At 40.4% G+C, this 11862-nt stretch overlaps 1 protein-coding gene across 1 annotated transcript; it reads left to right on the top strand.

Moving 5' to 3' along the window:
- Nucleotides 11113-11427, top strand: LOC109846624. Its single transcript, XM_020415871.1, has one exon. It carries the CDS (start codon nucleotides 11113-11115, stop codon nucleotides 11425-11427), a length of 315 nt encoding a protein of 104 aa, XP_020271460.1.

The following is an 11862-nucleotide window of genomic DNA, read 5'->3' as shown; positions in this document are numbered from 1 at the left end:
AAAAGTTGTAACTCAAGATGACAATTATCTCATTAATGAAGAAAGCAACGGTTTTCCACGCGAACACTTCTGTGTTATTTTCTCAAAAGTTGTAATTTTGTTTATTTTTCATTGTAATATTCTGTAAGCAATCAAAGTTTAATGGAATCTGCAATGGAAACGACTTTCGCTGAAAACATGAACGTTCTAGGGGCTATAAGTTTTATGATCCCACACTCAGGAATATTTTTGAGACGGGAACAACAACATTCTTTGAGGATATTGAGTTTGGGGGGAGAAATAATGTTAGAGACATTGCTTTTGAGGAGGAATTGGCTTCAGATTCAATTCATACAGTTACTCTTGATAATATTAAGGTTCATATACCTGCTGTTGTTGCTCAAAAAGTAAATCCGGAATCTCAAGATGACAATATTGAACAACTCCCTGTTCCAGAAGAACAAACTTAACAACCTCAAGAACCAGTGCCATTAAGGAGATCCACGAGAGAAAGGAGAAATACTATTTCGGATGATTATATTGTATTTCTCCAAGAACATGAGGAAAGTAATGGAATATTGGAAGATGATCCAATCAACTTCTCTCAGGCCATGAAAAATTCTAACTCTCAACAGTGGATTGATGCCATGAATGAAGAGTACAAGTCTATACATGACAATAAGGTTTGGGAACTTATCTCATTGCCAGAAGGTGCAAAACTAATTGGTTGTAAATGGATTTTTAAAACCAAACGGGATGCAAATGGTAATGTGGAGAGGTATAAGGCATGTCTTGTAACTAAAGGATTTACACAAAAGAAAGGCATTGATTATACAGAGACTTTCTCTCCGGTTTCATCGAAAGACTCTTTCAGAACAATCATGACACTTGTTTCTCATTATGATCTTGCGTTATATCAGATGGATGTTAAGACTGCATTTCTCAATGGTGACATTGATGAGATGATTTATATGGTGCAACCAGAAAATTTTGTGTTAGGAGATCTAAAGAATATGGTTTGCAAATTAAGGAAATCCATCTATGGACTCAAGCAAGCTCCTCGTCAATGGTATTACAAGTTTTAATAAATAATTATCTCGTTCGGTTTTGAGATGAATATTGTTGATGACTGTGTATACCACAAGTTCAGTGGGAGTAAGTATATTTTTCTGGTTCTGTATGTCGATGACATATTACTTGCCACTAATGATATAGGCATGTTGCACGAAACCAAGAGATTTTTATCAAAGAATTTTGAGATGAAAGGTCTTAGGGACGCCTCTTTTATATTAGGAATCCAAATACATCGAGATCGCTCTCGGGATATTCTTGGATTATCACAAAAGAGTTATATTGATAAAGTATTTAAAAGGTTTGGCATGCAAGATTGCAGACCAGGAGACACCCATGTGGCTAAAGGAGACAAGTTTAGTCTTAATCAGTGCCCTAAAGGCAACCTTGAAATTCAGGAAATGCAGAAGATTCCTTATGCTTCGGCTGTAGAAAGTCTAATGTATGCTCAGTTATGTACGCGTCCGGATATTGCGTACATTATTGGGATGTTAGACAGATACTTAAGCAACACTGGTATGGATCATTGGATAGCAGTCAAAAGGGTTATGAGGTATCTTCAGAAAATAAAAAATTATATGCTCACATACAGGAAATCAGAATAGATGGAGGTCATTGGGTACTCTGATTCTGATTTTGCTGGATGCTAAGATAGCAGGAAGTCTACATCAGGCTACATCTATATGTTAGCAGGGGGAGCTATATCATGGAAAAGTATCAAACAAATACTTGTAGCTTCCTCTAGTATGACAGTAGAATTTGTAGCTTACTATGAGGCATCCAATTAGGGAATAAGGCTGCAAATTTTTATCACCGGACTGTGCATTTTGGAAAATGTGGAAAGACCACTAAGGTTATATTGTGATAATAAATCTGCAGTAATGTATTCCAATAACAACAGGAGCTTAACTAAGTCAAAATATATTGACATTAAGTTCCTGTTTGTGAAAGAAAGGGTACAGAGTGGACAGATATCCATAGAGCACATTGGGACAAACTCCATGATAACAGATCCTCTTACTAAGGGATTGCCACCTAAGGTCTTTCATGAGCACAACGCTCATATGGGTGTGGTGATACTATAGGATATCATGATTTAGTCAGAGTTTGTAATTTTTGGTATTTTGTGTTTGGTTGTATTGTCTGATCAGAATAAAGTATTCAGTTAAGATACTCTGTTACATTATGTTTAGTTTTGACCTCACTAAAGTAGGACTAGTTAAAAATAGACATGTACTGATCACATTGCATGTAATTTTCATGCTGCACATCCATAATTGATCTATGTCGTTTGATTATATTGGTATATGTGACCATTGATGGGTCGAGTCACGATAAATGTGACGAAGGCTGCTTTGATCCTATATTGATATAGTCAATAGACGAGATTGTTCAAAAATACATTTTTAGTGATAGCAATTTTGAGCTCATAAGGTTATACATAATTTAAGGAGTCATATGGTGCCCAAGTAGGAGATTGTTGGATTTAAATCTAATTAAATCTATTTATGAGCACATATGATTAATCTGTGTGTACTGCTATTCTTCAGGATAACCCACTAAAATGATCAATTAATTTGGATTAATGAGTATTTAAATAAATCATGGGATTATATGTGCAGATACCAGGTTGTAATTGTAATTTGATGAGGGGCCAAATTACAAATGTACAACACCTATATATATGGGGTTATGATCCCTAATCTAGGGTTAGCCACTCTTATTCTCTTATCCCCATCTAAAGAGATCTTAATGAGAGAAATCCTAAGATTAGAAGATCGAAAACCCAACTCAAGTCTAATCCATGGATTCAGGTATAAGCTTCTGCTCTTAATGTTTAATCTCTATGATTTAATCACGCTTAGATCAAACATCTTCATGATACATCGGGCCACATTGGCATCGACATGCCCTCAATCACTTCACATAAAATGCTGCGATAATCTCTCCTCCACTCGTCATCCTGTGCTCGGCTAAAGTGACCATTCTACCCTTTCATCACCAATATGAATAGATACACTATTCTTAACATAGGGGGAGAATTTTTCAGAGGGGTTTTTCTAAGTTATATATGATAATTATATACCACTGCATTGGAGAACTTAGACAGATCTTCATTTTCCCACTCAAACTCATCAACTGATTTGATCGTCGGAGGAACCACAGGGGGAACTTGTTTTCGTCGAAAGTTATTTTCATTGTAGATTCCATTAAAACTTAATTTGTTTACAGAGAATTACAACGAAAAATAAGCAAATTACAACTCTCTTGGAAAATAACACAGAAGTCGTCTATCGAATCCTGTTTTTTGTGGGACTTTGCCTGTGCCGTGAGCGCTTTGACTCGTGGACCGTCGAATCACAGATCGTGAATGGGGCTTTATGATTCTTCCTTCGTTTATCGAAGTGAGAATTTGAAACGAAGATCTTATCAAAGTAAGATAGTCGTTCTTCTTAAGATCAAGTCAAAGCTCGAATCTTAAGGGAATCCAAGAACAATAGTGTCTGCTCTCTCTCTGCTCTAAATTGCTCAATAATGTGCTCGATCCTCATCAGAAATGACCCTAGGGGAGTATTTATAGCCTCAGGGGACATAACTGCACAAAACAGCCTAGGGGGGTATTTATAGCCTCAGAGGTCTGTAACTGCAAAAAACACGACAAAACAGCAAGTTAAGGCCGTGAGACAGTGTTTACTGTCTCGGCGGGCGAGACAGTGTTTGCTGTCTCAGCCCGCGAGACAGTAAATACTATCTCGGAAACAGTAACTGTCTGGCAGTTATTGTTTTAACTGCCTTCCCACGTTTCAAACTCTGTTATTTTGGTACTTATTCACGTGATTTTCGTCCACGATGTTTCCCATGTCCTTTGATAGTTAATGGACACGTGGGGGGCAGTTAACAAGGTGGTTTTTGACCATTTCAACACTGTCTCGCTGGCGAGACAGTAAACACTGTCTCGCTGCGAGACAGCAAACACTTCTCTCGCTGGCGAGACAGCAAAGTCTATCTCGCTGGCGAGACAGCAAACTCGCGGCGAGACAGTAAACACTGTCTCGCTGGCGAGAGAGTTCATATCTGTCTTGATTTCTCTCCTAAGACAGTATGAAATGATTTTTTGATGATCTTCTCTATGTTTGGATATCTATTAGCATTTTTAACGCCTACAGATACCCCCTCTAAAGTATTCCAGACGCATTTTTTTATAGAAGAGTCTGAAATACTTTGGATAAGATAGATTTTACTTACGATCCCTTCAATGCTTGGTTGAGTAGATCGTGTGGAAGGACTTGCAAATGGCTTCAACCCTTGATCTCTTCTTCTTTTAGTCTATTCAGTTCTTTGTAGAATAGCTAATGTTCTCCCGGCATTGCGTTTATCGCTTGACCGTTGTCGAGATCTTGAATCGAAGCTGATATTTGTTCTTGTGGGTTCAGCTTTTGTCACTGAATTGATACATCCATTAAGAGCTCACCAGGTTATCCTTAAGAATATTCAAATTAATATTCTCCAGAAACTTTCTGTTGAGGGTAGGGGTACAGTTTAGACTCGTATACCTATTGGAGTAATATGGTCTCTTTTTTATTGGTAGAGATGAACCCAATGATGGAGAGGAAGAATTTTATATTCTATCTCCTGGTCTCTTTTTTGTTGGTAGAAATAAACCCGAAATCGGAGAGGAAAAATTTTATATTCTATCTCTTGGTCTCTTGTTTGTTGGTAGAGATAAACCCGAAATCGGAGAGGAAGAATTTTATATTCTATCTCCTGGTGCAAAGGAAACTCAAAGTGGGATCTCCACTTAGAGAATCTGGATGGGTTTGAATAATCCTAACTGTCATAAGGTTTGATTATTCAACTGAAAGTTGACCTCTCGTTCATGGAATGAATCGAGAAGAGATTTTGGTTGTGGTCCTAACTGTAGTAAGGTTTGACCAAGTGGGAGTTTTGAGACGATCCTAACTGTTTAAAGGTTTGATCGTTCAATTTATGGACCTCTCGTTCATGGAAGAAATCGAGAGGGGATTTTGGTTTTGGTCCTAACTGTTTAAAGGTTTGACCAAATAGGGGTTTGAGACGATCCTAACTGTTTAAAGGTTTGATCGTTCAATTTATGGACTTCTCGTTCATGGAAGGAATAGAGAGGGGATTTTGGTTTTGGTCCTAACTGTTTAAAGGTTTGACCAGATGGGAGTTTTGAGACGATCCTAACTGTTTAAAGGTTTGACCGTTCAATTTGTGGACCTCTCGTTCATGGAATGAATCGAGAGGGGATTTTGGTTTTGGTCCTAACTATTTAAAGGTTTGACCAGATGTGAGTTTTGAGACGATCCTAACTGTTTAAAGGTTTGACCGTTCAATTTGAGTGGACCTCTCGTTCATGGAAGGAATCAAGAGGGGAGTTTGGTTTTGGTCCTAACTGTTTAAAGGTTTGACCAGATGGGAGTTTTGAGACGATCCTAACTGTTTAAAGGTTTGACCGTTCAATTTGAGTGGACCTCTCGTTCATTTGGTCCTAACTGTTTAAAGGTTTGACCAGATGGGAGTTTTGAGACGATCCTAACTGTTTAAAGGTTTAACCGTTCAATTTGAGTGGACCTCTCGTTCATGGAAGGAATCGAGAGGGGAGTTTGGTTTTTGTCCTAACTGTAGTAAGGTTTGACCAAGTGGGAATTTGAGACGATCCTAACTGTTTAAAGGTTTGACCGTTCAATTTGAGTGGACCTCTCGTTCATAGAAGGAATCGAGAGGGGAGTTTGGTTTTGGTCCTAACTGTTTAAATGTTTGACCATATGAGAATTTTGTGAGGGAAGATTGATCCAACGAAGTGATCGAATCTCATCTCAGCAAAAGAGTATTCGGAAATCACCGTGGGGATGTAGTGTTTATCACTTTGTTCGTAATGATCGGGTTATCCCTAAGAAAATTACAGATGTAGTGTTTATCACTTTGTTCGTAATGATCGGGTTATCCCTAAGAAAATTACATATAGCATTTTTCTAAGAACTTCCCGTTACATGAACCATCCACCCCCAGCTTTGTTCACGAAACTGGGTCTAACATCATACTGAGTTACATGACCGGGTTATCCTTAAGAATATTACATGTAAAAATTCTCCAGGAACTTCCCGTCAAGAGTGGGAAACAGTTTAGACTTATAAACCTATTGGAGTATCGAGGAGCAGTTTATACTCGTATACTCTTTGGAGTGAGGGGAAACAGTTTATACTCGTGCACCCAATGGAGTTGGGGGAAATAATTTATACTCGTGCACCCAATGGAGTTAGAGTCGTCTTTACTTGGCTTGTTTCGCCGTTATGACGCCGGAGTCAATTAAGGCTTGGATTTTGTTTTTGAGTCCGAAGCAAATCTCGATGGGATGAAGAACCCTTCTGTGGTACGCACGGTAGTTTGGATCCGTAATCCTCTTAGCTCCCTCCTGATCTTTAAGCTGGAGCTTCATCATTTTCGAAAGAATACTCCTTTTGAAACTTCGGATCGAGAGTCGCGTTCCCAGCGATTGTAGATGTCGCCGGTCGGTTTCTCTCAGCTTTCTTTCTTTTAAGAAAGTGTTCAGCTTGTTCACCGCGCACTTTCAAATCCTTCCAAGTTTTGGATGGTACGACCCCCAGGGCTTCCTGGACATCGATGGAGAGGTTATTGTGGCATGTTTGCAGGATAAACTCCTCTGTAACAGGATCACTGCAATTCATTGCCTTGTTACGGAAGCGTTTGACAAAATTGTCGACTGACTCTCCGTCTTTTTGCTTCTCATCTAAAAGGGTTCCGATCGATACTTCGGTGTCATCATCGAAGAAATTACTGAGAAACAAACTTTCCATGTCATCCCAGCAATTGACGCTCCCTGGCTTGAGACGTCGATACCAATCGAAGGCGGGTCCACGAAGGGTGCCAACGAATGACCGGACCATTAAAGCCTCGTTTCCAGAGATCATGCCCAAATGAGACTTGAAATAAATCAAGTGCTGAATAGGCGAGCTTTTCCCGTCAAACAGTGTGAAGCTAATCAGATTGAACTTTGCCGGGTACGGTATTGAATCCCATTCTCTTGGATAAGGACACGGAATACCCGTCTTCTTTACTTCTTGAGCCGTCATCAAAGCGTTGACTTTGTTTTCAAGCTCTTTCATTTTCTTGCCCTCATCTTCATGTCTTTCTGAGTGATGTGGAGCAGAAATAGTTGGGCCACCCCCAGCGTTATTAAGCGGTGTAATTGAATCACCCCCAATATTGTTATTGGGAGGATCTGTTGAACCACCCCCAGTGTTATTGTCATTGGGAGGTGTATCAGCCATAATGACTTCATCCACTTCTGGATCACTGTCATCTACAACATTCTGAGTGTGGCGGCTGGATTCAGCTCGCTGACTGGACTCAGGAGGTTGAGGCCGTTGAGTTAGCAATTCTCTCATTTGTTGGATAGCTAACTCCATCTCTGTCTTCATCTCAGCTCTAATTTCTTCACGTTGCTTGGCTAGAGCTTCTTGAAGCATTTGAGCAAACTGATCAGAAGTTATTGTGAGCACTTCTCTGGTTTGTCCTGTACTAGATACCGTATCATCCGAAGCGATCGCAGAACAAGTGTCCGAGAGCTCATCCTCTGATGACATTCCTTCATGCATTCTTTGGTTGTCCCTAAGTCTGATGACTCTTAACTGGAGTCGGGACATCCATTTGGCAATTCTTGAATTGACTTTTCCTCTCGGGAAAAAGTCGGGATTTGATTCACTTGAATGCCATTTAGATTTTCCTTTATCAGCCATGTTGATGGTGACTTTAGGGAATTCATCATCTTGGACAGCTGATCTTCTCTTACGAAAATGTCTCGGCTTAGGCTTTAACATTTCGGTGAAAAGCCTCTGGAACATTGAGACTCTTTGCGAGATGACTTTTCATTTGGTATAGTCATATTCCGACAATACTGCTCTAATGAGTCGTGCACAGGAACAATGAGAGCTTATTTCTCGAATAATTCTCTTTCGAAATTTATTCACACCTACAGCTTGATAGTACGATTCATCGGTATGATTGCCGGAAAATCCTATCGTCTGTTGGCATGACCTCCCAGGTATGACTATATCTTTTGGTGAATGCGTCTTCTTCTGGGGGTGTAAAACCTTGTTGGCATTCTCAGGACAATTTATTACTGTCTTTGAGCGATCCAATGTTATGTCGGGAGTCACACGTTTAGAACCACCCCCTTGCGGGTATGGAGTCTTAACGGGCTCTGAATGCTGATTTTGCTTAAGTCCAGACTTCGGAATCCAAACTTTGTAGAATTTTGGTGGTTCTTTGGCCACTGTTTTCTTGTTTCTTTCTCGTCTTTGTTGTAAGAGAGCACGGGCATAAGAAGCGTTTGCACGACGCTTTTGTATACGTTCTTTGAGGGTTGAGCGATCCCTCTTGACTAAAGTCCATTCATCCGTCGTTAGTTTAGCAGAGATATGAGTAATTGGTTGTTGAGACAACTGAACCACTCGATGCCTCCTCGACTCTAGGTCCACGTGATAATGAACCCCGTCGGTTTGTTCCAAGGCCTTAGCTATTTGACGAGCGCGGCGCTGACGTTGTCTCTGACGAGCCCTCTTCGTCAGTGTCGGTGGGCTTTGATTCGATGACTCTTTAACTAGATAAGAGTCATTGTGAGCAGAGGTGTTGCGAGTAAAATCCTTAGCAACAATCACGCGAGAGTCTTCATTCTGTGCCTTCTTTGGCATGGAAGTCTTCTTCAATGTTGAGATCCTCTTGAACTTGCGAGACAATGAAGATCTTGAAGAGGATGATGAGAGATATTCCTCAAATTTGGTTTGGTCGAATTCGTATTCGACCATGGATTCAACTGGAATCTTGATCGGCTGCAATACGACGGTCTCGGCAGCTAGACCGTTGGCTCCCACTGTGGTCGCCAGTTTGTTTCGTCGAAAGTTGTTTTCATTGTAGATTCCATTGAAACTTAATTTGTTTACAGAGAATTACAACGAAAAATAAGCAAATTACAACTCTCTTGGAAAATAACACAGAAGTCGTCTATCGAATCCTGTTTTTTGTGGGACTTTGCCTGTGCCGTGAGCGCTTTGAATCGTGGACCGCCGAATCACAGATCGTGAAGGGAGCTTTATGATTCTTCCTTCGTTTATCGAAGTGAGAATTTGAAACGAAGATCTTATCAAAGTAAGATAGTCGTTCTTCTTAAGATCAAATCAAAGCTCGAATCTCAAGGGAATCTAAGAACAATAGTGTCTGCTCTCTCTCTCTCTCTCTGCTCTAAATTGCTCAATAATGTGCTCGATCCTCGTCAGAAATAACCCTAGGGGGGTATTTATAGCCTCAGGGGACATAACTGCACAAAACTCCACAAAATAACACGTTAAAGCCGCGAGACAGTGTTTACTGTCTCGGCGGGCGAGACAGTGTTTGCTGTCTCGGCCGCGCGAGACAGTAAATACTGTCTCGGAAACAAGTAACTGTCTGGCGGTTTTTGTTTTAAGCTTGCCTTCCCACATTTCAAACTCAAGGTCCGTTATTTTGGCAGTTATTCACGTGATTTTCGCCCACGATGTTTCCCATGTCCTTTGACAGTTAATGGACACGTGGGGGGCAGTTAACAAGGTGGTTTTGATCATTTTAACACTGCGTCGCTGGCGAGACAGTAAACACTGTCTCGCTGGCGAGACAGCAAACACTGTCTCACTGGCGAGACAGCAAACACTGTCTCGCTGGCGAGACAGCATACACTGTCTCGCGGCGAGACAGCATACACTGTCTCGCTGGCGAGACAGTTCATATCTGTCTTGATTTCTCTCCTAAGACAGTATGAAGTGATTTTTTGATGATCTTCTCTATGTTTGGATATCTATTAGCATTTTTTAACGCCTACAGAACTAAGCCCCGTCCTCTCGCGAGTTGCTATTTGTGCAGGCTGAAACTATTTAACTCAAAACCAGATATCCGGAGAAGTGAGCGGCCCCTAATTGACCTCACCCCACCATATATTTGATTGTTTAATTATTTAATATCAACACAGTCTAATATTGCTATGAATTTAGTAGAGTATTTTTGTAGAGTATTATTTCCCACATCCAACGGTTAAATTCTTTTTAAAGCATATATAGATGGGTTTTCATGATATCTTTAAGAATTATTTTTACTTTTCTATTATTCCAAAAATGTTTTAACTATCCCGACCAATGTTATCAGAAAAAGTGAGTAATAAAATGATAAATAACTAATAAATACGGAAAATAGAATTGATTAGAGTTGAATGTGTGTCCGTGTTTGTATCGAAATTGAGGAACACTCCTCTCTAATGAGGTGATGTTTAGTTAGCTTTTGGTTGAACCTTAGAGCAACCAGCTATCATAGCGTTTGATTGTTAGTTAGAGTTTGTTGCTTCTGTTTTTAAGTTTAGAGTTTGTTGCTTCTGTTTTTAAGTTTACTTTTTCAACTAGTTTGTTGCTAATAAGACCTACTCTTCAGGGAAGATAGTGGTTTGTTTCTTTAAAATTTGAGTTGCTACGTTGTAGGCTTGTAAAGCATAGGTTTGTTGTTTCCTTCTCATGTAAAGGCTGTTTATAGCCCCCGGTTGATAGAATTCAATAACACATTCCTCCATTCTTTTCATTTTGAACTCTCTGAGTTTTCGATTTCCAACAATTAGCATCAGAGCTCCGAAAGGAACCGGATAGGAGTGTGTGAGAGTGAGAGAAAACACGAGAGTTTGTGAGATCAAACACAGAGTGAGTGTAGCATGGCAACCCCAGAGAAGTTCCTGCAGTCGTCTATTCCAAGATTTGACGGCCACTACGACCATTGGTCGATGTTGATGGAGAATTTCTTAAGGAGCAAGGAGATGTGGAACCTGGTAGATGAAGGGCTTCCTGCACCGGTAATAGGAACAACACCGGTGAGTGAGGCACAGAGGAAGAGTGTCGAAGAAGCCAAAATCAAGGATCTGAAGGTCAAAAATTTTCTATTCCAAGCAATAGTAGAGAGATCTTGGAGACTAGTCTTGATAAGGGGACGTCGAAGGCGATTTGGGACTCGATGAGGTGGAAATATCAGGGGTCCACCAAGGTGAAGCGGGCACAGTTCCAAGCATTGCAGAAAGAGTTCGAGTTGCTGAACATGAAGGACAGAGAGAAGATAGACAGTTTCTTGGCTCGCACCTTAACAGTGGTAAACAAAATGAAAGTGAATGGTGAAGTCATGGAGCCTAGCACAGTGGTTGGTAAGATTTTGAGATCCTTGACACCCAAGTTCAACTATGTTGTTTGTTCCAGTGAAGAGTCGAATGATCTGAACACTATGAGCATTTATGAGCTTCATGGAAGTCTACTTGTTCAAGAGCAAAGAATGTAAAGCTATCAGGAGAAGGAACAAGCCCTGAGGATTTCGTATGATGACAATGCAGGGAGAGGAGGGGGCAGAGGCTCATATCGAGGGAATCGAGGCAGAGGAAGGGGTAAACAATCCCTAAATAGAGCCACAGTCGAATGTTTTAAATGCTATCAGTTAGGACACTACCAATATGAGTGTCCCGATTGGGAGAAGAATGCCAACTATGTTAAACTTGAAGAAAAAGAAGAGTTTTTGTTGATGTCCTACGTCGAGCCGCATCAAACCAAGAGAGAAGAAGTATGGTTCCTCGACTCAGGGTGTTCAAATCACATGACCGGAAACAGAGAATGGTTCACAGAGCTAGAGGAGGGTCTTAGACAAATAGTGAAGCTTGGAAATGATACCAGAATGGCAGTGGTGGCTAAAGGGAGCATACAGCTTCAAATGAATGGCATT

This window comes from Asparagus officinalis, chromosome 7, assembly GCF_001876935.1.
Source record: "Asparagus officinalis chromosome 7, Aspof.V1, whole genome shotgun sequence".
Lineage (NCBI taxonomy): Eukaryota > Viridiplantae > Streptophyta > Magnoliopsida > Asparagales > Asparagaceae > Asparagus > Asparagus officinalis.
The sequence above is the reverse complement of the archived record's forward strand: the minus strand, read 5'-3'. Positions and strand labels throughout refer to the sequence as shown.

Excerpts from the sequence above, each read along its gene's own strand:
- LOC109846624 (XM_020415871.1), top strand. The coding sequence starts at position 11,113 with ATGAGGTGGAAATATCAGGGGTCCACCAAGGTGAAGCGGGCACAGTTC.